This window comes from Tubulanus polymorphus, chromosome 2 (genome assembly GCF_964204645.1).
Source record: "Tubulanus polymorphus chromosome 2, tnTubPoly1.2, whole genome shotgun sequence".
Lineage (NCBI taxonomy): Eukaryota > Metazoa > Nemertea > Palaeonemertea > Tubulaniformes > Tubulanidae > Tubulanus > Tubulanus polymorphus.
This window is the reverse complement of record NC_134026.1, coordinates 20,878,672-20,903,081: the sequence shown is the minus strand read 5'-3', so window position 1 is coordinate 20,903,081 and position 24,410 is coordinate 20,878,672. Positions and strand designations below refer to the sequence as shown.

The window sequence follows — 24,410 nt, the reverse complement described above, 5'->3', positions numbered from 1 at the left end:
AACGTCCAATTTTCTCTGAAAGTTCGTTTTGGCGCGCCAAAACAAAGAACATTCGGTTTTGGCGCCCCCGCTAAAACTAAAACTAAAAGATTTAATCTTGAGATTCCAGTACATAACTGGTAATCATTGGCAGTTACGTATAATCACTTCGGACAGGCTTATTAAAATCCTGATTAGCGATGAAAGATTCTTCGTCAATATTTACGAGTTTTTCGATTTTAATGGTACCGGTACATTGAACTGTCGTCATACTACTTGTTTTGACTACCCGGTATTCAACAAATCTAGTGCGCTTGTTTCTTGAATGCACATGTAAGCTGATTGGATGCAGATCTTCATACAAAATCGAAAAAAGTGTTTTTTATGAACCAAAACCTGTGGCGATCTAGGATTGTAGGAGAAAAAATGGTCAAGGGAAATTTTTATGGACATGAAACTATCTATCTGGGAATGTTATCGACATTGATCTTTACATCTACACAATTCATTTTTCTTGCGCCGGGCCGACCCAAGACCTGATGCGCTTCGGGCACCGAGTGTTTTTCACAAGCATAGAAATATAACGCTTACTCCTATGTTACAAGTGAGGGTAAAGTGGAGATTTGCACTTCTCGTCATTCTCGTCTAATTACTGGTTCAAGTTAACTTCAACTTCAGTCGATTCAACTAAATCAATCAGTGCCACGAGTTATCATTTCATCACAATTGACTATTATATACCTATATGTATTTGTCTCGAGCTCGAGCGATTTAACCCGGAGCCGTCTGAAGCTAAGAACGTAGCCGTTTTCTATACAATCACTGTATTTGTATTTCTTTCCTTTTGTTCATTGATTGAAAATCTGATGAATATATAAATTGAATTTAATTTGAGTTGCAAGGTACCAATTCAATTCAATCGCCTATGTGGCGTAGGCCTACGTGAACTAACCGTCACCTGTTACACATGTGGATCCCTGTTGCTACATTATTATTGCCGAATTTGATTTTGATACGACGTTCAATCAGCGTAAACTGCCTTCAGAAACTTCTGACACCGAGTGAGTAAGCTTCCAAATGTTGTGTGACGTTCTTTAATTAATCGATACTCGTACTGCATACCGGGTTCGGGTATAAAACATAGTTTTGGGCCCTCGGCCACACAGCCACCACAGAGCAGAGGGCAGAGGATCCAGTCCAGTCAGTAGAGTAGAGTAAGTAGGCCTACAACAACAACAGGGGGACACCACCATGACCACACCAAACTCCCCAACCAAACACACTGGTCATTATCCTGTCACACCAGACAGCGCAGTCACAGGCTCAAGGGGCTCATATGAGAGTTGTAAATCACCAAAAGTAGTGTCTGATGTACACAGATACTTAAACGGTATTTTCTCGATACTAAGACCAAGTACTGTGTCTGTGATTCGCCAGAAATCCAGTTTCACCATCAGTTGATCTACTCAACATTTTAGATTTTGAAATTTGGTGTCATAGCATTTTGGTTTTACGCAATAGCTTCGTACTAAATTGATTATCTTATTGAAATTTTCAGGTGCATCCACGGCCAGGCTAATCAGCAACATGCCGCGAAGAAAGCATAACAGACCGAACAAGCCGATACACGAGAGACAGAACTGGGAACCGGCTAAGTATGATGAATCGGGCAAAAGAATCGACGACAGACCTCCCGGTCACATGCGCAAAGGTTGGGATCCGATCGAACGCGTGAATCAACAGATGTTCGAATATTACAAGGGAATCGAGGTCATTCCCGCTGAAGAATGGGACGCGTTCGTCAGCGCATTACAGAATCCATTGCCGACGACGTTTCGAGTCACCGGAATCCGTAGTCAGGCCGAGGAACTCGTCAAAATGATGAAAACCAAGTACTTCCGACATTTATCGGACGCGACTGTCGACGGCGAGAAGGTCGAGCCGCCGCGCGAAATAGCGTGGTATCCGGGCGCCCTCGCGTGGCAGGTGAACTTGTCGCGTAGCGCGATACGCAAGCTTCCCGAACTGCACAGTTTCCACAAGTTCCTCATCGCCGAAACGGAGAGCGGAAATATCAGCCGTCAGGAAGCGGTGAGCATGATTCCGCCGTTGTTGCTCGACGTCGAGTCGCATCACAAGATTTTGGACATGTGCGCGGCGCCCGGCTCGAAAACGGCGCAGATCATCGAATTGTTGCACTCGGCCGACGAGTCGCGCGTGACGCCGGACGGCTTCGTCATCGCGAACGACGTCGACAACAAACGCTGCTACTTGATGGTTCATCAGATCAAACGCATCGAAAGCCCGTGCTTCATGGTCGTCAACCATGACGCAGCGAAGTTCCCGCGCATCAAGGCGAACGCGGCGGGTGACTGCGTGAGGTACGATCGCGTTCTCGCCGACGTGCCGTGTAGCGGCGACGGCACGATACGTAAAAATATCGACATCTGGAAAAAGTGGCATCCGTTGATGGCGTGCAATTTACACCGGACGCAACGCGCGATTCTCGAAAAGGGAATCGAACTGCTGGAAAACGGCGGTCGAATCGTCTATTCGACTTGCTCGATGAATCCAATCGAGGACGAGGCGGTGATCGCGTCCGTTCTGCTCGAACACCCGGAGATGACGTTGGTAGACGTCGGCGAGCGGTTGCCCGCGTTGAAGACCGCGCCCGGTTTAAAAACGTGGAAGTTGCGCGATCGCGCAGGAACGTGGATGTCGACGATCGACGACGTTCCGGCGAATCTGAAAACCGTGTGCTTCAAAACGATGTTTCCGCCATCGACGGACGACGCGGAGAATCTACGTTTGGAACGATGCCTGCGCATTTTGCCGCATCATCAAAACACGGGTGGATTTTTTATCGCTGTTCTTCATAAAGAATCGATCGCTCGAATGGATATCGTCGATTCGCCGAAGGTCGACGAATGCATAGCTTCCGGTAGCAATAAAGCATCGGATGCTCCGATCGAGGAGACTCCGGAAGATGCTCCGACAGACGGCGTTTCCGAAGATAAACTCGAAAGCGATCCTCCGACGAACGATGAGGGCGTCGCGCGAGCGAAACGCGAACGCTCGCGAAGCCCGGAGAATATTTTCAAAAATAAACGCATGAAGGGTTACTCCGAGGACAAGGTGTTCTACGTCGAGGACGGCGACGAAGAATTATGGCCGGAGATCCGTGCATTCTTTGACATCAATGCCGATTTTCCGTACACGCAGCTTCTGTATCGCGGCGAATCCGGTCGCAAGCGCAATTTGTATTTCACGTCGGAGCCGATTAAACAAATCGCGTCGAGCAATGGGCGCCGGTTGCGCGCGGTGAATCTCGGCCTGCGTATGTTCACGCGTAACGAAAACGTGCACGTGAAATGCGCGTATCGCATCGCGCAGGAAGGCGTGCACCAGTTGAAGTCGTATTTCGATCGACGCGTCGTGAAGATACCATTCGTCGATATGGTGCAGCTGCTCGGAATTGAAGAGAATCCGTTGCTGACGACGTTGACGGAGGAAACACGTGAGAAACTGGCCGGTATAACGCCGGGGTGCGTATTGTTCGAATACGAGCAGTCCGGCGACTCCGATGACGAGCCTCGTTGTCAAATCGATTTATGTGGTTGGCTCGGCACGAAATCGGCGCGTACGTTTATCGGTAAACACGAACGCCATCATTTCCTGCGTTTGTGCGGACAAAACGTCGAAACGTTAATCGAGGAAGCCGCGTTAAAGGAGGAACGAAAAAAAGAAGCGAATGGCAGCGCTGCTGATAAAAATAATTCGTCATCCGAACAAGAGGTTAAAATGGAAGATGTCAAGTCAAATGTTGAAGATACATCTTCAATTAAAGACAACAGTGATGTTTAAGGCTTTTATTTTAAGAAAAAGGTTGAAGGACTGTTCAAGTCCTTTATAATGTCCCCATAACTTTGTTTTTAATGCCAGTGCTCAGTAAATATACATTTTACGCCATGTTTTCCGTTGGTCACATTTGTGACGTAATGAAAAGGAACTACATAATCTGTCTATAGCATTTCATCAAGACTGAATTATGTCTCATTATTGTATTTCATTACAGGACAATAAAGTAAACTGTAAATGCGTCATAGTATATCGAAAAGACTTCGTCCATTTTGGGTTTTGGTGAAGTTGCATGCCTTCCGAGTATTGAAATTTAAACTCACAGTTAGAGCCATTGTTGAGGACTTATCTAAATGTCAGCTTGTCTGACACTTCAAGTAAATTGAACTTGGAGTACAAATTAAACAAAAAATAGATGAAAACTAAGTTTGACTGGACGGGTACAAGGTGACTTATGAATAGTTGGGTTGAGAGCTATTGAGAGGATCATGTAACTGCTGAATATGATGCAAATCTACACAATCAGTCGAGTAAGGAGCTGTTGAGAGTTTATTTTGTGGGTTGGAACCCTTTAGACAACTGTAGCGTTGCCCAATGCTAGTGCTCCGTGTTTCACAGGTCAGTATGTGATGTTGCTTCTCCCTAGTGCAAGATATGCATAAAGTTGGGACCATTGTTGACTTTGATGCAAACTCTTAAAAATGGTTATAAAAGTTATTTTAATGAATGGATGACGAGCGCTTCTATTCTATTGAATGGTTGCTGTAATTACTTTCCTCAATTAGTATTCTCTGCTAATAAGATATTAAGGAGCAGGTACACCAAACTCTCACAAGTACCGGTATTTAATACCAAACATTACCGGTAGTCCTTTCTAATATGTCAACCCCCTAGAGTGAATCAGGAATCCTTTTCCTTGGGAGGACCTCTACCAGTGCGTACCTGCCGAAATATATGAACTCCTATATTTTAATTAGCTGATACTTATGAATCAAGATCAACAGTGCGGCATCTATTTATGAAATATATTTATTTGTAACTATACATAGCAGTAATTCTTATCATTAGATAACAGAGTAAACATGATCACAGATGACAAAACGTTAACTAGACTGTACAGTGGCGCTTCTAAATAAAAAATTTATGAAGAAAAACGTTCAGAAACGTGTTGAGATAAATACTCTTTTAATAAACAATAACTAAATATTTCAAATAATACAATATGGACGGATGATGCTATGGTATTATAGACTGGGCTTTTATCAGCTGAGCAAGTGATGCCTTCTAGGGTTAAATTCTTCCCCTGCTCTCTCAGAAATTTTGGGAATAACTGGTGTAATGTACATTGAATTAGCTTGGCTAATAATTTAGAGTAGTTGCCATTTGATGAGCTTGATACAGTGTAATTAAAAGCAGTTCAACATGTTCAAAATGCTGCATCTTCCTATATCATATATTCCTCAATACAGTGTAATTAAAGACAGTTCATCATATTATTCAAAATACTGAATCTTCCAGTATCATATATTCCTATTCCTATACATTGTGCATGTAAATTTAGTAAAAATTCAGATTACTGGTGATGCAGGTGGAAGGTAGAACAACAATGAAATACCATCTATGTTTTTTAAAAAAAAGATACGAATTCTGACAGATTAGGATCTGAATTTTGATCTAATCTGAACATTGCTTCCACTTAGAAAAAATATACCAATACTACATACACTTCAATTCAGAATACATTTTCTCATTGGATCCAGCTTTTACTGCACTTCAGGGCACGGTTTCATAGACTGAGTATCAAAGTTATCCCCAGGGCTAAATCCTCAATCTAGGTGAGAACCATTATGGTAACAATGAGAAACCATGGTTATAACTGATGAATGTACAAAATAATCGCAGGGACTATTTTTCTTCCACACCTATGAAACCCAGCCCTGGTGTCAAATTCTCAATATGAATACTGATATCAGTGAATGCTTAAGACATTCATTTGCAATTCTTAATGAAAAATACGAATACACTGATACTGTGAATTACATAAGATCACCAGCCATCCCAGCCGAGTAAAAGCCCGCATTTTGGCGAAACGTGCATTAAATTTGGATACAAATTCTTTAAAATCAACGTAGCATTATTGACCAATTTATATAAAAAGAGTGGTACATTTTCATAACGCACTTCGATAAATGATTTATTGGAAAATGATGACCCAAATGAAGAATGAGTTGTTACGAGGTTTCGCTCTGTACTGTACAGTATACTCTCCTCAAATCCTTTCCAGTCAAATCATCACTTGACTTGACTATAAATCTCTTCAGGATAAAATAGAAATTAAAGTTCCATGGTCAAATAATCACCTAATATCTCTACAAGAAATAATTTTTCTAATCGATTTAGGACAGGGAGTCTACTGTATATTACTAGCTTATGAAAAATGAAGTACCGGTACATGTATATTTTATAGTAGATATTGCAAAAAGCTGCCGAAAAAGGAAGAATTATTTTCTCATGTTATTACAATACTGACAAAACATGAAGACATACAGATATTAGAAGTATACTGGCATTTTTGCGTTATGTTGAATCACGTATTGATTGGAGGCAATTTCTTGTTGCGAGCCTGTATTTGCTGATCATCGACGACATCGTTAGAACTTTGGCCTTCGGGACGTGGACGGAATCCGGTTAGAGGTGGCAACTCGTCATCAACATCCATTGTTTTCTCTTTGCCCAATAATTTACCGAATCGTTTGCTTTTCTTTTTCTTCTTCCTGTAAAAGAAGATTCGAAAAATGGTTGAATCTTTTCTGTTTTAGGACCGACTAGTTGTCATGCTTATACATTAAAATCTTGCCAGGCCTCGGATATATATATATATATATATTAGGAATAAGGATCTCCTAGCTAGAATTGAGTACCATATTATCTAGGTCCTTGTATTGTTGTATGCACAGTAAAGTTAGTTCGAATGACTAGGGACTGCCCAGATTTCTTTGAGTGAAGTAATATCCGTATTATGAATAATAGTTTACATTGTTCCAGGTTAAATGGACCAAATATTTCATCCGAATAATGCGAAAATCCGGAGAAAAAAAACCAAATTAAGCGAATTCTACTGTACCATTGTGCAACCATAGGCCATGGTTCAAAATTCTATGCTTACAAAAGCTTAAAAATTGGAGAAGTTACGGATTTGCAGAATTTTGTGTAGATTCTTTATAAACCGTTTTAAGGCTGGTATTCATAGGATTATAAGTTCCGCCTGCTACCGGAACTCATTGATTTCTATGCATGCATTCCCATCACTTATATCATCTTATATGGGTTAATTTCAAGGCTATAGCAGTCTAGTCAAGCCTCCGCTATAACGACTGAAACATTTTCTCAATAATCGAAAATCTCTGCCCCGTTATTCATGTATGAAAAATTAAATGTATGAAAACGAGAGAACAACTAGTTTCCTGTAAACCTCCCTAACTCAGGTCTGGTATCAACATTGCTTTTTGTTAACCAAAAATCTACTTCGACCGTCATTAAATTGAATAAATCAAAAATTGATATGCAGTTATTTGCATTCTCATCGATTATTCCCTCAAATTGAATAATTCATAAGATATCATAGCTTTGATTAAATGAAGTACATTCACAGTTATACGTCAAAATCTACATTTTTTTAAATCGAAGCTGGCCTCTTCTAAGCCAAGACAGCCGTCTTGAATACGATTTCCTTCAAATCAAATAAGTTCATCTTCACACCACGCTACACTTGACATGAATATCAAACTATTTTATTCCAACTGGTTTTTGAGTTATTGCAGTAACAAAATTCACGTAGACACAGACAGGGTACACCCAAAACAATATCATCCCCTCCTCAAGAAGTCAGGGACATTATTAGGAAGAGGATTACTACAACACAACACATAAAAACAGTACCGCATAGAAGAGAACAAGCATAGAAATATGTGCAAGAAATATTGACAACAAATACATTATACAACGTGCAAGTTTTTTTTAGAAAATACCACTACATACAGGAAGTCAAAACACAATAATACCATGACAAAGCCAACAATAGAATAATTAAATGTTGTTAAGTAAATGAATACAATTTCAAACGTAACAAATGTTAGTAGCACATCGACCAACTGTGTCATACTTTATACTTGGCGTTAAATCATCATTATTTCCACTGAGGAAGCTGATGTCAAACTCTGGTGGTGTACTGAAACTGAAAATCCCATCAAAAATACAGTTCATTTCTGCTATGAATTGTCAGCATCAGTAGCCTAACAATAGTCTCTCAAAATTGATAATCAAATTGACCTTTTAGAGTGGTAAGGAGAGAACATAACTCAGGAAGGCCAAGTTCTGAGATTCCAAACAAGTAGTTCAGAACCCCAGTTCGGAAGTTGGTGGTCTAGAATCTAGACGTTGTTTTAGGGTAACCTGTAAGATCATCTGGTATTTAGGGAAAGATGATTTATTAGAACAAATTTGGGCCATGAAGTAATGAATACATCATTATAGTGGACATTAGCAGCTATCTATAATAACTACAATCAGACTCTAAGCTAATCATAGGCTATGTATATCTGGTAACCATGGACTTTTAAACAAAGTCCATGGTATAACCAACGTACAATATAAAGGCAAATCTATTTTTAGGCCTGCGCCATCTACCATGCCATTTTAATTCTAGATAAATTACAGCATTGAAAAGCGGTTAGCTATCTGTTGATACTTTCTAATTTTTGTACAATTCCAATGAATCTATCCTTGGAGTAATCATTACTCCAAGATCTATCTAATATATCTCCCCTAATGAATTATCATTTCTACACTATGCAGTGCTCACTACTTACCTTCTTTTAAGTAATGGCGAAGAATCATCTGATAATCCGTAAGTGGCAGCTTTGATTCTCAAAGCTAATGTCGATAAAGAGCTCATACTCAGGCTAAAATAGAACATATGGTATACGTAACATAGACAAACAGACATATCTATACACAATACAAAGAAGAAAATTTTTTGACGCATGTACACAAAATCACTTATAGAATAATTCACATCATTGTTGAAAAAATAAACGCACAATGAAGGTGGCTAGATTATGTCGAATAGAAGATAGTAAACAAAATCAAAATAAAATTTTACATAATACATAAACATGCACAGGACAATTAACTATGAAAATGTAAAATAAATGAACAAGTACCTGTTCAGGTTAAGAAATAGTAAATATACACATAATAAGCCCCAACAAGAGGTCACATAAATGATAGCAGGCTCCTACCCAGCTCTGATATTGCGGGGTTTGATTCATGAAAACATTTTTATTTGGAGGGGATCAAACTAGAGAGCGAAAATTCATCAATAAGCAGAGGTTCCCTTAGGGTTAGGTACGAGCCTGAGTTATATATGTTATCATGCTTTGTACAGATTTTCCATTAGTTTCGTCAAGCAGCGACATAGTTCACCAAGTGTTTGGATGATTGACATGCAATTAACGAACTAGGATTTCAACCAAAGCTATTACTACAAAATGATTCTTACATCCTTCATCAGAGCATCCTTCATCAGACAAAAAATAAACTTACGCTTTTTGTTGCTGTTCGTATTCTTCTTGCGTTTCGGGTTCTTTTTCTTTCGTGTAAATCTGAGCGAACAGGTTAGCGATTTCTTCTTCCGATTTCATGGGAAACAACAAGTGTAACACATCTAATAATTCGTCCTTCTGGAAATGACCCAATCGCACTAACCCCGCAATGAACTGCAGCTCCTAGAAATATCACATTTACAGACCATCACAAAAGATTTCCCGAGCAGTTTTTCTAACAAGATAGGATTGAATGAAAACGATTCTTCAATCGCTTACCCTCTCTTGCATCAAAGACATCTTTTTCATTTCGAACTGCCTTCTCAACTCTTGAAGATTCTGTTCAATTTCCCTTTCAATACGATTTCTAAAACAAAATTCGAAATTATTAATCAAAAGTCATTTTCCATATTTCACAGTTCAGCTCAAGCCTCATTCTATATGCAATATTTGTAATCAATTAACCAATGAATTAGTCTACCGGTCATCTGGCAACTTTGGGACAAGGCTTATTTTGGTGGATAATGCCGTATTTGCTGGAATATACTAGACTATAAAAGCTCTTTTGAAACAAATATACCGTGGCGGTTGGCGTAAGTGAATTTGGCAATAGTCAAGCACAAATTGCGTTAGGGAAATCTGTACACAGGCATTTTACTGTGGATATTTAGAATGCAGGGGCGGATCTAGGAAATCTGGGAGGCCAGGGTCCAGAAGAAAAGAAAAGGCATTTTTCAGATAAAGCAGGTATGTCGTACTAGCGGGTCCCACCATCGGTCTTAGAGATACATCGGAAAATATGCATTTTCTGAAATGATGCGTGTCAAATCAGCAGATTCTGAGCGATTTTTGTCTTGACGAAAAGGGCAACTTCAATGGGAAGGCATGAGTCCAGACTCCTGAGACCACCCCCAAAATCCGCCTCTGGAATGGCAGTTAATTGGAGGGCGGATAATCGAGGGTAGACTGTTATTCATTTGTAAGTGCGCACCTCAATTGTTCCATTTCCAATACGTGTTTACTCATCAGAGCTGCCTTTCTGAGTCGAGCTGCTGTTTTATTAGTTCCCATTGACGTTGCCTGCATGATTTCTTGGTCTTGCTGATAAACTAAATTCGCTTCCCTCTTGGACATTTTTTCTTGCAGTTTACTCTTCAAAAACTGAATTTTAAGATTAACGAGAATGCATGCACAAAATTTCAAAATCTAATAATGGACTTGTTGACGACAACATTCTGCTTACTACAAACCTTTTCTTGTTTTTGTCTTTGCACTTCAAGTTTTTTGTTGAGTTTTTCTTTTTCCTATTAAAAACAAACAAAACGTCTCAATTCATCGCGATATTCGGTAATTAATCATCAGCACATAATGTAAGGTTGTTCGGTAGGTGTGGTTACCTGCTGGTGAATTTCAATGACTCTTTGACACTCGGGGTTAGAGAGTACGCCACGATCTGTCAGATCATCCATCAGACTGGATTTCAAATTGTTGATTGCTTTCTGTTGTTCTTCGATCTTCGCCAACTGCGAAATATAATTTTCATGTAATTTTCCAATTCAATATAGATCTATATATTATGATTATATACTATGATATATATACCATTCAAAATATATTGTATAAAATAAACAGGTAGAAAACAGGTACCGCGGTATATAATAAACAAAACCCATGTACGTACCTCTTTAGCTTTCTCAAGCTGTAAATTAGCAAGCATCGCAGCCAAACGTTCTTCCTGATCTTTCAACGCTAGGACCCTATCCTGCATCATTTCAGCTCGAATCTGTACATAATGAAAGGCATACATTCATGCATCAAGGTCGATTATCATTATCATCCAACTTTATCATCACATTCCGTCCAAAAATTGGTTTATTCTGCATACTTTATTGAAGGCGAGTACAGAAGACTCTCCTTAACTGTACTGTTCTGTAAATATAGGTCTGGATAGCAGCTTGACCTGCTGATTAATCTGGTTTTGAATGAGGTAGGTTCCTGGACCTACACAGCCACTAAAATCTCTCAGTATAACTGAACCTCAGTCACATACAAAGATGATTTGGTTTGCAATCAGTGAAATTTAAGCATACCGGTATATCAAGATATTTAGTGGGGGTAGTACATTATATGTAGATGCTTAAAGCACTCTGCCCTATACTAGAAGTGTTTGGACACAAATCTGGTATAAGGGAAATTCAAACATTTCCAAAATGCTTTGTAAACATTCTTGAGTGGTAGTTTCAGTTAACTACATGTACTATGAAACAAAGCAGTGTCCACTGCATTTGTCTCATTTTGCTACCTGTTCTAGTTCATCTTCTATTTTCAGTTTTTCCCCTTGAAGAACTGATATTTTCTGTTCAGCGTGTTTCTTCAACATGTCTACTTTTTGCTGATGAATTTCCGCTTCGTCTAACTCTTCGTCGTCTTCTATCATCTGTTTCAATTTCTGAAAATCGAGAAAAAACATCTTACAATGTGAATTGTGAGTTTTGCGATAAGGTCAATTTTGCTTTTGACTCCCATATCATGTCAGTCTCATTTTCTGTCACTGCATAAGGACTTAATGAGTTTGGTTTGGGTATTTACTCCATTAATTCATTTCAAAGTCTAACGTATCTCCATGAAATGAACAAAATTCTCTTACAGAGAGCAAAAGATAATTTTTAGTCAAGGAAAAGCACTTTTTTAAGCTACCAGTATAGCGACTTTTCATCAAAAAGTAAAACAAAATCACCTTGTTTTCTGTATTTTGTTTTTTATCAAGTTTCTCAATTTGCGCCGCTCGCTTTTGGGCTAAGCGTTGTTCGAGCATGTGCTTCTGACGTAGTTTGTTCAGGGTTAAACTGAAATACGAAAAAGTAATATCAATTACTGAAAAACGATCATACACAAATCATGCCGACAATTACGGCTGATCTGGTACATTCAGGAGATTCTGCAATTTCCAACAATGACCTGTTCTCTAAGGTGACCATGTGCTTCTCATGCTCTTTCAGAATCTGCTCCCTTTCCGCGTCGGACATCGAAACCTGTTTATCCATTATATTTCTGTAAAGAAAAGGCGAATTTAACAGAAAGAATGGCACATCGTTTGCGCAGCGAGATATTTTTGCTACAAACAAACAAATCTCACTTACAAACACTACGTGCACAATGAAGGTATGAGCACCAGGGTTAAGTGGATAACGCCCTGTGTGTATTAAGTTTAGTCGAGTCAAACTGTTTTGCTCATTCTACCACACAAAATACTGACCTAACTACATTATCCTCATGGTTTCGAAGCTGTTCTTGTTCTTGTTTTTCTTCTTCCATTCGTTTGATCCAACTTTCGCGATTTTTCGCCAGTTTCTCCTTGAATTTATTCTCCTGTCTCATCATTTCGTTTGTCTGCATTTCTTCCAAGTTCTTCGTCTCTTGTTCGTGTTCGCGGAGAATTCTCCGGATCTGATCATCGGTGTATGCGCCTAAAAATGGGTATAGGTATGAATGTCAAAAACCTAGTAAAATGCAGGGACATTGAACCATTTGTTAGTGACCCAATGTAGCTCTGAATCAACATAAGAGATACCTTGTTCTTTCATCTGTTCGAGGAGAGCCTTCTTCTTCGCGTCAAGATCGGCATCAATTTGATGGGTGAGATTTTCTCGCAGTTTCAACAGTTCGTCCGCGTGTTCCTGGTCAATTTTATTCTCCAGTTCGCTGCGCTCCATTCGCTGGTGAGACAACATGTTTTGACGTCGGGTAAATAAGGCGACCGGATCGACAGGGCCGTCTTCGACGCTTTGAGTTTCTTTATCCATGTACTCGGAGAGCTCCTTCGAATGTAACTGCGCCTAAAACAAAGAATTGAAACGATTGAAACGTATCTGCATTCTAGGGGGTTTTAGATGATACCAGTACCTGAGATCTAGACAAGGATTGATTTTTTTTCATTTCTTAATGAACTGATCAGGTGGTAGGCCAGCAAGCTGTCCATGAATCGTGTGCGGTCCAAAGGGACGCACATTTGGAGACTCCAGGGAAGGCTGAGGATCCCCAATCAGTGGGGGTAGGAACATCAGTGCTTCAGGACTCTGTCAGATGGAAGCATGGGTTGGATTACCATAGATCAGGGGTTGTACTTGAGTCTATGGGACACAGTACTAAATTAAGACAACCTTCATTGAAATAGAAATGATCTGAATTTCTGAAGACTTTATGGCCACCTCTCTCAAAAAATCTTGCACATCTTTGCTGGGAGTTCAAAATAAAATGTGCATTAATAGAAAGCTCATTGCTGTAAGTACAGAAAATTCCAGAAATTATGGCTGCCATCATAGAATCTAATTATATCACAATTTTTTAGTGATTCTAAATAAACAAAAGTTTTCTTAACATGTGTATAAATCTCTTTGTAGGCAATTCGCCAAAAGAGGCAGCCATCATTTTTGGGAAGGAACAACTAAGATACACATGGCCAACCTCGGTTATCTGAGAGAGTCGAACCAAATGAAACCGAATGTCAGTTAGTCGGAACTATAGTCGGGAAATAGTTTGGAAATTGAACACATTTGGATATTGGTTCCGACCACTAGCCGACTAGGTATGAAAACCGAATTTGGCCCATGCAGTAACAAAATAGGAACTATCTAAACAAGTCTACCTGTTCTTGAAGACGCTGTTTCTTTTTAGCACTGAGTTTATTGTGAAGTTCAAGTTGCTGGCGTTCTCGCTCTTTCTCCATTTTGTCTTTAGCCTCTTTTAATTCGGCTGTTAATTTCTCGGTAAGTTCTCGAGCTTCCACTTTAGTCATTTTACCCGTTCTGCAATCGGTTAGATTTTAACATTTCAAATTTCAAGACACAATGCGTGAATTATTATCAATAGAGACTCGTACATTTCACATTCTGCCAGAACTCACTTTTTAGCCCTATTTACGACATCTAATTGATGTCCAGCTACAGTGTTCAGCAATTCACTGTGATAATCTTCTTGTGCTTCCTATACAGAAAAAATTTCAAAAAAATCAAACACAAGCATGATGATATTTCTAAGATCAATCTTGAATACTGGTATATACACACCAAGGGTACAAAGTGCGGTCACAAAAATGCAAGTATACCGCTATTTAAGTTTCTTGAAAAAGTCTGTTTGAAAAAGACCTAAAATAACTCTGGTGCTAGCAGCTACGGACTAATTGTTATTGAAAATCTAGATGATAATATAAAATCTTCTCGGCAAACTTACTGTAGTGGCCGCTAAACCTTTCCGTCTGGTGAGTTTCTCTTCGAGCACCATACGTTGTCGCGATATTTCATCGTCGTACAACTTCTCGAGTTTTGATTGAAGTTTTGCGTGCTCCCGCATTAACCAATCGGCTTGCTCCTGGGTTAAATCGCCGTCGGTAACCACTCCGTCTAAAGTTGTTTGCTGGGTTTCTTTTATAGCCATTCTGCGTCTAATCGCAAACTCCTACCGGAAAAAAAAATTCACGTTTTTTTTTTTTCAACAGTAGCTGGAGCCAAAATTGGAAATGTTATCTAAATTATTGGGAAGATAGGTGAGGAATCAACCCATCAATTCTAACTGCGTGGTTGCACAACTTGCATAGTCCTCGCAGTTTTTAGAACTTAATGTAAATAAAAAACAAGTAAAAGTTTGTAAACTTGTGTCAAAGAACATGTACCGGTAATTGTAAATGTGTAAGCTAACCTTCCTCGTTTTTTCTGTTTGCTCATCCTGTTCCAATTTCAGACGATATGCCAACTCGTTTTGTTCTGTGGTGTGCTGTTTGTCAATCAAATCCATTACTTCTTTCTGATCCTGAATATTTTTCAAAAAAAAAAAGAAAAGAAAAATCAAACAAATGGTATGTTTTTGTCATGTGGGCATGGGTCACCACTTTATAGCCGTATGTCTGAGTAAAGAGACCATGAATGTACCTCTGGTGATAAATAAGCAATCTGTGCATGGACCTTTTCCTTGTGAGCAGCTTGAATACCCAGCAATTCCGCTAATTTAGACTGAAATCAAATCAATCAAAATAATCATTGCCATCTTTCTTAGTTCAGCAATCAGAATGATATAAAGAATACTAATCAAAATTTGCTTGATGTGCATCATTTTTGGCGAATGAAATTTAAACAGGAAATCCACTGTATATACCGTACCTTGTTATTTTTAGCTAATTCCTGAATTATTCTTGCCAATTCCTTTCGGTAATCTTCTCCGACTTTTCCATCCATGTTCTGCAATGTTCCGCGGAATAGACTTAACGCTTTGTTCTGCGTGTCACCGCCGATGTCTTTATTCGTCGCGAGACTATTTATGAGTGCTAGGGTCGCCTGGATCGACGCATCATTTCTCTCATTACCGATATCGATATCGGTATTAATAGTAGACAAAATATCCAAACTGAAAATACGAATCATACATACTGTCATAACATCAAAAACACTGTCACCAAACTATGAAATTGTACGCAAAAAAATGAGAACAAAAATTGAAATTTCCATATTTTGAAATATCTGTCTACCGGTAGTTCTAATGCACTTCCCAAGAATATTGTGCAATGAAGGGAATGAATTTGTAGAATAAAGGATGTTTGTAAATAAGTACAATATTCTTAGTTCACTTCAGTCAAAAGGAGCAGTCTCCATCCTTACAATGCATATGAAATGGTGAAATATCATGAAATACGATTTCTAAGAGGGGAATTCTGTATACCCTACGTAATAAACAATTTTAAGATTAATATACAAAATGGATATATGTATATTATCTCCACATGTACATATTTCACTAAAATTGTACTAAAAGCAATGCATGCCTTTTCCCAGTAAGGCCAATGCCTAGCTACCAAGTGATTTAAAAAATTGTGATTGTCGTTGTAATCTCAAACACTTTGTACACACACACACGTACCTATCAAGTTCCCTGTGAATCTGTAACTTGTCTTTCAAGGCCAGAATAAATACGAGGCTCTCATCAGCAGCGATACAACTGTGTGCGAGAAATACAAATATATCGTGATCAGACGGTTTTTCTGCTTACCGGTACAAGTCTCTAAAAAATCACCACGTCACTTATGGTTTGATTAACAGGATGGTCAGGGAAAATCATCTTTTTTGACGAATTTCTCTTTCAAATATATCATGCTAGAAAGTCAATAGAATTAAATACAATGAAACGTAAATGTCTAAGTAAGTAATGGCGAGTACGCTATACCTGAAATCCTTTATCGTGTTACCAGTTTTTTTAAGTGCATCTTTTGCATCAAGTATCAACGTTTTCATGTTACTTTTTATCGGCGTAAACTGAAAGGCAAAAGCTCAAAATGGTGAACTGCATATCGATTACCCAATACATGATGTACACCGTAAGTAGACATCTTAAACCAAGGTTATTTCAAGTTCAATCGTGTACGTACATCGACATCGGGCGAAACCCTCTTGTTTTTGCCGGCGCAGTAATTGAGAATTGCGAATATCACACAAACAAGAATGACAGCGACGAGTAATCCGAGAAAAGCCGCCAAAACGGTCAATCCGTAATCTTTAATGACCTACGATTACATCAAAACAATGAAAGAAGCAAGAACGGCAAAATCCTGGACAAACTCGGTACGAATATGTATATGAATTACTAGATTTCGATTCAAAATCCCGAAATTCTCAATATTCATTCTACTTTGTATCAAATTCTATACAAGCACGTGTGTACTCACATTTGATTGTTCAATTGATTTACGGAATAAACAAGTATTGGCTCCTAATGTGAATCTCACATCCGTAGCAGGCTGTAAAATAAAGATTACCAGTAACACTAACATTGGATGGTTTCCATAGACAAGTGGCTGTCCAATATCAATAGTTGACAAAAACCCACAATAAAAAGAAAAACAAAAAAAGACTTCTCCTCTAGCCAGTTGATATACCCTTGTTCTGATTTACATAAACGTCGAATCCTTGAGTCAGCTATTATTCTAAAAAACTCTGACTTCACAGTCAGTTCCAATTTAAGTTTCTTCCCCCAAAATAAACTCTTTAGTCACTACATACTAACAGCTATAGGGATCACTTAGTTACCTTGTTGCTATATTTTGTATTGTTATAACTGTACAATAAATCAGTTTTTGAAAATGGCTCATAGATTTGAGTTGAAACGTCAAACTACCAGATATTTTTCCTTTTTATTGTGGGTTTTTGTCAACTACTAATATTGGATCTTCATTGCGCTAGCCACATCATTCTAATCGACTTTTGCGGACAACGATAACTTACAGCAATTACGCCGGCCAAAGTAGAACCATAATAATCAACAGAAGCTGGAAACACGGTCGTTCCATTGGGTAAAATGGAAGTTGCTTCGGAACTCGGGGCTGCCAAATATCTCAACGTCAAATTTGATCCCACTAAAACGATGGAAAGGAGAAAGAAATAATCGCAATGACAATAAACAATAAGACATAGTTACGTAAGCTATTGACTCTTTACGACTGAAGCCATGCGTAAATAAATCATGTATTGCAAAAGATTTCAGAGAATAACCGGTACAGTATCTAGAGGTCAGCAGACTTGAACCACAGGGTCAGGTTTTATAGACGGGTATTGCCTTTAACCCGGGGGGCTAATTCAACTCATTTTCTATTGAGTTAGCCCTCGGATTAAAGGTAATACCAGTCTATAAAACCAGCCCCAGAGGTTTAACAAATACTACACATTGCTTTATTCTGGAGCCACCTGTTCAGAGCAGACTCTATCCATCAGTGTAGCAACTAGCAACCTAAGTATGTAAGTCAATTTCATGATGTCCAACTTACCTGGAAGTTGACCATAGTTCCAAATGAAATCCGGACTGCTGGCACCGCCAATTTTTAGCGAATTAGGTTTTGGTGACGGTACCATGCCATCTCCTGGGTATGATTCCAATTTCATTGTTTTATCGGTCAATTTCAAATCGTAAGCGTCCGAATTCGAGGAGGGAGCATGAGAAATTTGAACTTGAAACTCCACTTTAGGGATACTGTTTGTATTGGTTTTCGTTGTGTTCTATAAGTTGGAATAAGAAGAAAAAAAATCTTTTTATGGAAAATTTCTTCGCTGAATGTATGAACCATGAATTATACGAAACAAATACCATCCGGCCTATATGATATTTCATCCATTTAAAAGGTTCATATACCCGGTAGGCTTCACCCTGATAGTACGATAACCACACTCAAACGTGGAGAACGGATGATAAGATAAAAACCCACTATGTACAAATTTAAAGAATTTTAAAATCAAGAATTTATTTATTCAAAAAATCTAAAATGAAATACACAACGTTTCAATCTTACCCTAGAGATCATCGTCAGGTGTGACCTGACGATGTATTTCATTTTAGATTTTTTGAATAAACAAATTCTCTATTTTAAAATTCTTTTAATTTGTACATAGTGGGTTTTTATCTTATTAGGTTTAACCCTAGTTGTGACAATTAGTCATGAACAAGATAATTAGGCTCAATTATGAATGAAATAAACATAAACAGGTTTTTCATATCAATGTCTTCTTGCCTAGCTCAATATGATACCCAAAAGTTATCATTGCTTAGACTTCATATGGTGACCTTTTATAAGCAAAAAACCCATTCTTTTCTAAGCATAAAAAGACATGGTTTTCTATTGTCTTAATTTTATTGTAAAGTGCAGTGGTTATTTTATAGTACTTCGGTATAAAAGAGAATAAATTATTATTATCATTATTATTATCAGGAAAATCCACCGAATCAATAGAAATATATTCCGCTGAATCGAGACAAATAAAATTAACACGATTTCGTACCTGCACTGTTTTCTGTATATTCAACACTGGCATTTGAATGACTGAGGAAATAGTGTGGAGCGGTGTCAAGACGTTTAAATCAAGATACGGTGTCAATTCTAGATACCCTCCAGGCAAAGCTCCAGCAGCTACAGCTGTCATTTGTGCCTAAGAATAAGTAACATTTTGAGGATAATATACTATTTACATAGCACCAATTTCAGTCATATTGCATGTGACACTGGATCTATGCTATTCAGAAACTTTTTCATGTAAATATGAAGGCTCTAAAATATTCCAAAATACTACACTCTGAAATACGGGATCATTAATCACTTGGATAACCGACGACCACCCGCCCCGTAATGGATGTAAGTGATGACAATGCTGCTTGAGGCCTACCAGCTGAGGCGCAATAATATACACGGTTATGAATGTACCGGCAAAACACAAATGAATATACTTGTACGTCAGACCATACCTGTAAAACAATAGGTGTGCCCGATACACCTGAACTCGGATTAGTGACGGATCCAAACGGAGCTGAAATCACCAGTGAAGGCGCCAAAGCTCGTCGATTACGGACGTGCCTTTTTCTCCGCTTCGCTGTAGCGATGAAATCCGTCGATGTCAGAGATGTTTTAGTGAACTGAACTTGTGGATTTGAAGCTGAAGCCGTCGCCGTGTATATCTTAAACGGAACTGGATTCATTGCCGGTGAATAGATTTCTAAAAGATAAATAAGAACAGCCGAAATGAACAGTTAGGCCCTATAATGATTTCGCATAATTTCCAAATTCTGAAATAAAGATTCCAAATACAAAAGTTTTCTCACTGAAGAACCAGTGTAAACAATGAATTAAAGAATTCCAGGCAATTTACTGGAAACTAAACAAAGATTGCATCTAAAGAATTAGCAACAGAAGGTACAGGGAGAAACATCTACACCCACTCATATCAGGACATAAGTCGCTGGACCTGGTCTAACTTGTAACCCCATGCAGTCGGTTCTATAAACTTGTTTTAACTTAGACCCTCTAAACCTCTGGATAAAATTTGACTGTAGGGTCAAACCATCGAAAGCGATGGGTGGGTTTGTAAGGGACACCATCAAATCAAATCGAATCTACCAATCAAATAAAGAAGGTTAACCCCTTTTCATGGTAAATGAACATCGAAAATGAAATAATTTTTTTTATGAACTTACAAACTATTTATCTACTTACCGGCACGAAATTGTAAGTTGCTCAATGTACCCAATGGCATACTGAATGTAGCCGAACCGGTTATCGTTTGTCCAATTTTCAACTGCGGAGGAAGATCGATCGACGTCGACAATATTGCGATCTTCTTTCCCGAAAAAATACAACTGCTGATGGCCATCAGCGACGCAGCTGAAAACAGTTAAAATCGTATTCAAATATAAATGTGTATGGTTTAATTCCTGAAGCTTGTACGTATGAACAAGGAATAGTCATTTACAAAATTTGGTCAATGACAGATCCAGAGGGGGGGATTTGCCCCCCCTACTTTTTTCTGACTACCGGTAAGTGCTTATTTGAAAATCCACTTGATATATAGGCTTCGTAGCACTTGTACTGATCTTGATTTAATATGCACTGAAATTGCCTAAAAAATGTACCTAAAGTTATTCTAGGGGAGGACACCCAGACCCCCCTGCAACTAAGCACTTAACGCGCCCGTAGTGCTCGCCGGGACACCCACCACGACCAAACCGTGCCCTTTGCATCGAGAAGAACCCCCCCATTTTTTCCAGCCTTGATTCGCCCCGGCTGATCACAATTCGATGATGTAATTTATTGACATTCTTATTACCAGGTAACTGTTGTACTTACTAGAAACGGGTTGAGTTGGATATTCGTAATTTGCATATAGCGTCAAATACGAATTAATATTGACGCGGAACGTGTCGACTGCTCTCAAGACACCGGTAAACCGGATCGAATCTCCGATGTTCATCAGTCCAATACTGAGTCCGGCCTGTAATTCGGCGAAATTGTACAAGCTGGTCGCCGTTGAGATATTGATGAACGTTACCTGGTTAACTAATTCTAATCCGGTAGGTAGAGCTAACGCATACACCTATCAATCAAACATATAGACGAGGTTACATTTCGTAAAACAACCAAACATTTATTTCAAAATGTTACTAAAATTCAAACTACCTATGCCTATGGGATTCAAATATCTAAATATGGAAATTAAAATTCACGCTACAATAACAATATTGTGAAATGTTGTCTCATGGAACAGATATATTTTTGGGACAGATATATTTTGTTATAGGCTAGCGAACTCTGGAGTGAGAGTGGGTTTGGCACGTGAATTCAAGTCGGAAAGTCTAGGGCATAGAATAACCAGAGTCTACTGTTTCATTATTTTTTCAGGACGATTTACCACATAACAAGTAGGGTGCTGAGATTTCTCTGAATACATTAAGATGAACCTACACCAAGTGAAAGTTGAACTATAAATAGATGACAGAACTGGTTACCGGTAGTTATCCTAGTCTAAAGCAGCACTCAGGTCGCCCTACGACGCGACGCAACTGAAGACCACGAGTTGTAACCGCGCTTAGGTCGCTTACAACTAGAACTGGAAGCAACCGGCAGCAACGGGATTGAAACGTTCAACGCTAATCAGTGCGCGCTCAGGTCGCCCTACGACCGTCGCTGCAACGCGCGATTCAATTGATCATGTGATCTGTTCAAAATGGCGCCGCCCATGTTCAATTGATCATGTGATGTTCAAAATGACTATAGTACTTCCCTACAACGCGGAAATCGGTTGCAGTAGCGCTCAGGTCGACAAAAACGCTGTACAACTAGTGGTAGTCGCTGCGACGCGTTGCTGAGAGTTCAACATGTTCAACTCATAGCGACTGGCAGTTTTTGCGTCGCCGACCCGTCGCTGTCAGTTGTAGACGCGCTCAGGTCCCCGCGACTGCGAAAAAACCAGTCGCTGACGATCGCTGCCAGTTGCTCGAACCAGTCGCTTCTAGTTGCAGTTACAGTTGTAAGGGCGACCTGAGTGCCCCTTAAAGGGAAAATTTTTTGTAGTCAATTATCAAGGAGAGTTCATGTACATTTTGTATACCGGGTACTGTTCGGCCCCGTAGCATTTGAATGAACTTTTCTAAATTTTCTTGGGGGAGGGCACCAGATCCCTGTTCAGTCCTAGCTGAATGAAAAATGAACACCCCACATATTTCTCACGCTATGGGGCCTGCTGCTATATCAAACTGCTATCTGGATGAAACTCTCAGGTTAAGTTCCGAGGGGTAATCTCTGTGGTTAGATACACTAAAATACGAAGGAAGGCTAGAGAAGGGAAAATCGGAAGACGCCCTATTTACTACCGGTACGAAAGTTATGACGAAACATGATGGAACGGAATGCAAATTTTCATACCGTCTCTCAAGCAAGGTAATCAGTAATACTGATTTCGCATAATGAAAATAAACATCTTCGGACTCAAATTGCGCAAGTCAAAGGTTACTTACTTGGACATTACTAGCCGCTTCACTCGAGTAAGTGCTGGAGTGCTGGACCATTACTTGAAAATTATACGAATTGCCGGCTTCGACGTCATTCAGACTGGACGGTGAGAACACGACTTGTAACTGAGGACCGATGACGACTAATGAAGCGCTGCTCGTTTCGGTCGAATTCTGTATAAGACCGCTTGCATTATAAATCTGATATCGCAAACTCGCCTGAACGTCCAAAGGTTGACCCTTCGCGGCGGACGATGAAATCGCCAACGGCGCGCGAAATATGATCGTTTTCGATTCGTTGAACTGCACGCGACCGAATCGTACGTCCAGTTTCCAAACATACAGCCGCGAAAACGAGTCGACATACGCGAACGTCTGCACGACCGACGCCACGCCGGTCTCAACGCCCAATGCGTTTCTCTGCGCAACGCTCCACGTGGATGGATAAACGCTCGGCTTCGTTACGCGATACGTCGTGTTGCAAACGAAGCCGGTCGACGTGTTGCGACTGACGAGCGCGATCGCGTTGGTCGCCGCGTCGTAGAACTCGCCGAAATTCAAACTGCGATTGACGGTGACGTTGTAGCAAAACTCCGAAGCGAAGATTTTCTCGAACGGAAAAACGAGTGTCAGCGATATTTCGTAGACAGTATTTGAATGTGGTTGAAACTCGGCGGTTAGTTCGGCCTGTTCGTATTGATACGCAGCCGGTAGATTGTTATGAGTCCGGTTCGAAGTTATCGTTACGTTGACCGGCATACTGTTCTGACTCATCGCCATCGTTAAAATACTGCTGGCAACGATCACCCAAACAACTATGGAATTCATTTTTGTCTTAAGCTGCGCTGCGATTAACATTTCGCCCGTCGGCAGCCTGAAAACTGAATGAGTAAAAATATTACCACAAAGGGTTTAATGACACCGGCTACATGGCATTGGCATATGCGTGTATCAATAAACTCAATCAAAATTTTGCCTTTATTTTAATTTCGGCGTACTCTTAATGTATAAGCTTGAGTTGATTTCTCAAATTGTGAATAAACAACATTTTAGTATTTTCAAGAGTCGTTTCAAATTTGCTTTCCTTTTCTGCCTTCAAGATTCACTCTTCATGACGGTGTCTGACGGTCTTCCTGACGGTGTCTGACGGCTCCTGATGGTGTCTGACGGTTCCTGAAGGCTCCTGACAGTGTTTAGTATGACCGGCTAATGTCACCTGTATCTTACTCATGAGGAATATTATGGTGAAGTCTGTTTTGAAATAACAACCTATAAGTCTAGAATAATATCTATTCACCCATTATTGGGGTTTGAGGTATTCAACCTGTGACTGTGTGGAATAAAGTTGATTACATTTGAATTTGTTTAGTTTTAGGCTTGCTGCTGGCTGGAGAGAATAAGATTAGATTGACGTTTTACAAAGTGAAGCCATTCGGTTCGGGTTTAAAAATGAGAAAATAACACTTTGATTCAAAAGTAAAAGTAGAATTGAGTCCTTATACAAGTGACACCAGTCAATTTTCACCGGTAACTTACTTTAAGACTTTAATCACTAAATCTTCTTCTCTATAAATTCAATCCATCGTCGTCACGTTCACGACGACTGACGTAAACAAAACGCTCAAACATTTACACGAAACAGTGCTCAAGAAATATCAGGTTAAG

At 39.4% G+C, this 24,410-nt stretch overlaps 2 protein-coding genes across 4 annotated transcripts; one reads left to right on the top strand and one right to left on the bottom strand.

Annotated features, from left to right (window-relative positions):
• Window positions 1-943: 943 nt before the first annotated feature.
• Window positions 944-4,086, top strand: LOC141898874 (RNA cytosine-C(5)-methyltransferase NSUN2-like). 2 transcript variants are annotated; one of them, XM_074785013.1, is made up of 2 exons: window positions 944-1,040; window positions 1,538-4,086. In XM_074785013.1, the coding sequence occupies exons 1-2, from the start codon at window positions 947-949 to the stop codon at window positions 3,841-3,843; spliced, it is 2,400 nt and encodes a 799-aa protein (XP_074641114.1). In that variant the 5' UTR covers window positions 944-946; the 3' UTR covers window positions 3,844-4,086. The 2 variants fall into 2 exon arrangements, with proteins under 2 accessions (XP_074641114.1, XP_074641115.1); XM_074785014.1 differs by having other exon boundaries at window positions 988-1,044.
• An 805-nt stretch (window positions 4,087-4,891) lies between these two features.
• Window positions 4,892-24,349, bottom strand: LOC141899588 (uncharacterized). Of its 2 annotated transcripts, XM_074785973.1 has the most exons (31): window positions 24,282-24,349; window positions 22,752-23,626; window positions 21,085-21,331; window positions 20,455-20,622; window positions 19,710-19,957; window positions 19,250-19,396; window positions 18,244-18,472; window positions 17,705-17,835; window positions 17,149-17,220; window positions 16,852-16,986; window positions 16,650-16,738; window positions 16,347-16,424; window positions 15,593-15,836; window positions 15,365-15,445; window positions 15,135-15,245; window positions 14,670-14,894; window positions 14,344-14,423; window positions 14,086-14,245; window positions 13,012-13,276; window positions 12,697-12,907; window positions 12,399-12,491; window positions 12,178-12,286; window positions 11,743-11,889; window positions 11,122-11,223; window positions 10,838-10,963; window positions 10,691-10,744; window positions 10,432-10,601; window positions 9,720-9,807; window positions 9,442-9,623; window positions 8,706-8,798; window positions 4,892-6,611 (listed from the first exon to the last, which is right to left on the bottom strand). In XM_074785973.1, the coding sequence occupies exons 2-31, from the start codon at window positions 23,601-23,603 to the stop codon at window positions 6,425-6,427; spliced, it is 5,124 nt and encodes a 1,707-aa protein (XP_074642074.1). In that variant the 5' UTR covers window positions 23,604-23,626; window positions 24,282-24,349; the 3' UTR covers window positions 4,892-6,424. The 2 variants fall into 2 exon arrangements, with proteins under 2 accessions (XP_074642074.1, XP_074642075.1); XM_074785974.1 differs by lacking the exon at window positions 24,282-24,349 and having other exon boundaries at window positions 22,752-23,908.
• Between the last annotated feature and the right edge of the window lie 61 nt (window positions 24,350-24,410).

Coding starts and splice junctions, on each gene's coding strand:
- LOC141898874 (XM_074785013.1), top strand. CDS start 947: ATGTGGATCCCTGTTGCTACATTATTATTGCCGAATTTGATTTTGATA. Junction 1,041..1,537: donor TCAGAAACTTCTGACACCGA/GTGAGTAAGCTT, acceptor TGAAATTTTCAG/GTGCATCCACGGCCAGGCTA.
- LOC141899588 (XM_074785973.1), bottom strand. CDS start 23,603: ATGTTAATCGCAGCGCAGCTTAAGACAAAAATGAATTCCATAGTTGTT. Junction 16,739..16,851: donor GGGTTTCGCCCGATGTCGAT/GTACGTACACGA, acceptor TTTGCCTTTCAG/TTTACGCCGATAAAAAGTAA. Junction 10,745..10,837: donor TCATTGAAATTCACCAGCAG/GTAACCACACCT, acceptor TGTTTTTAATAG/GAAAAAGAAAAACTCAACAA.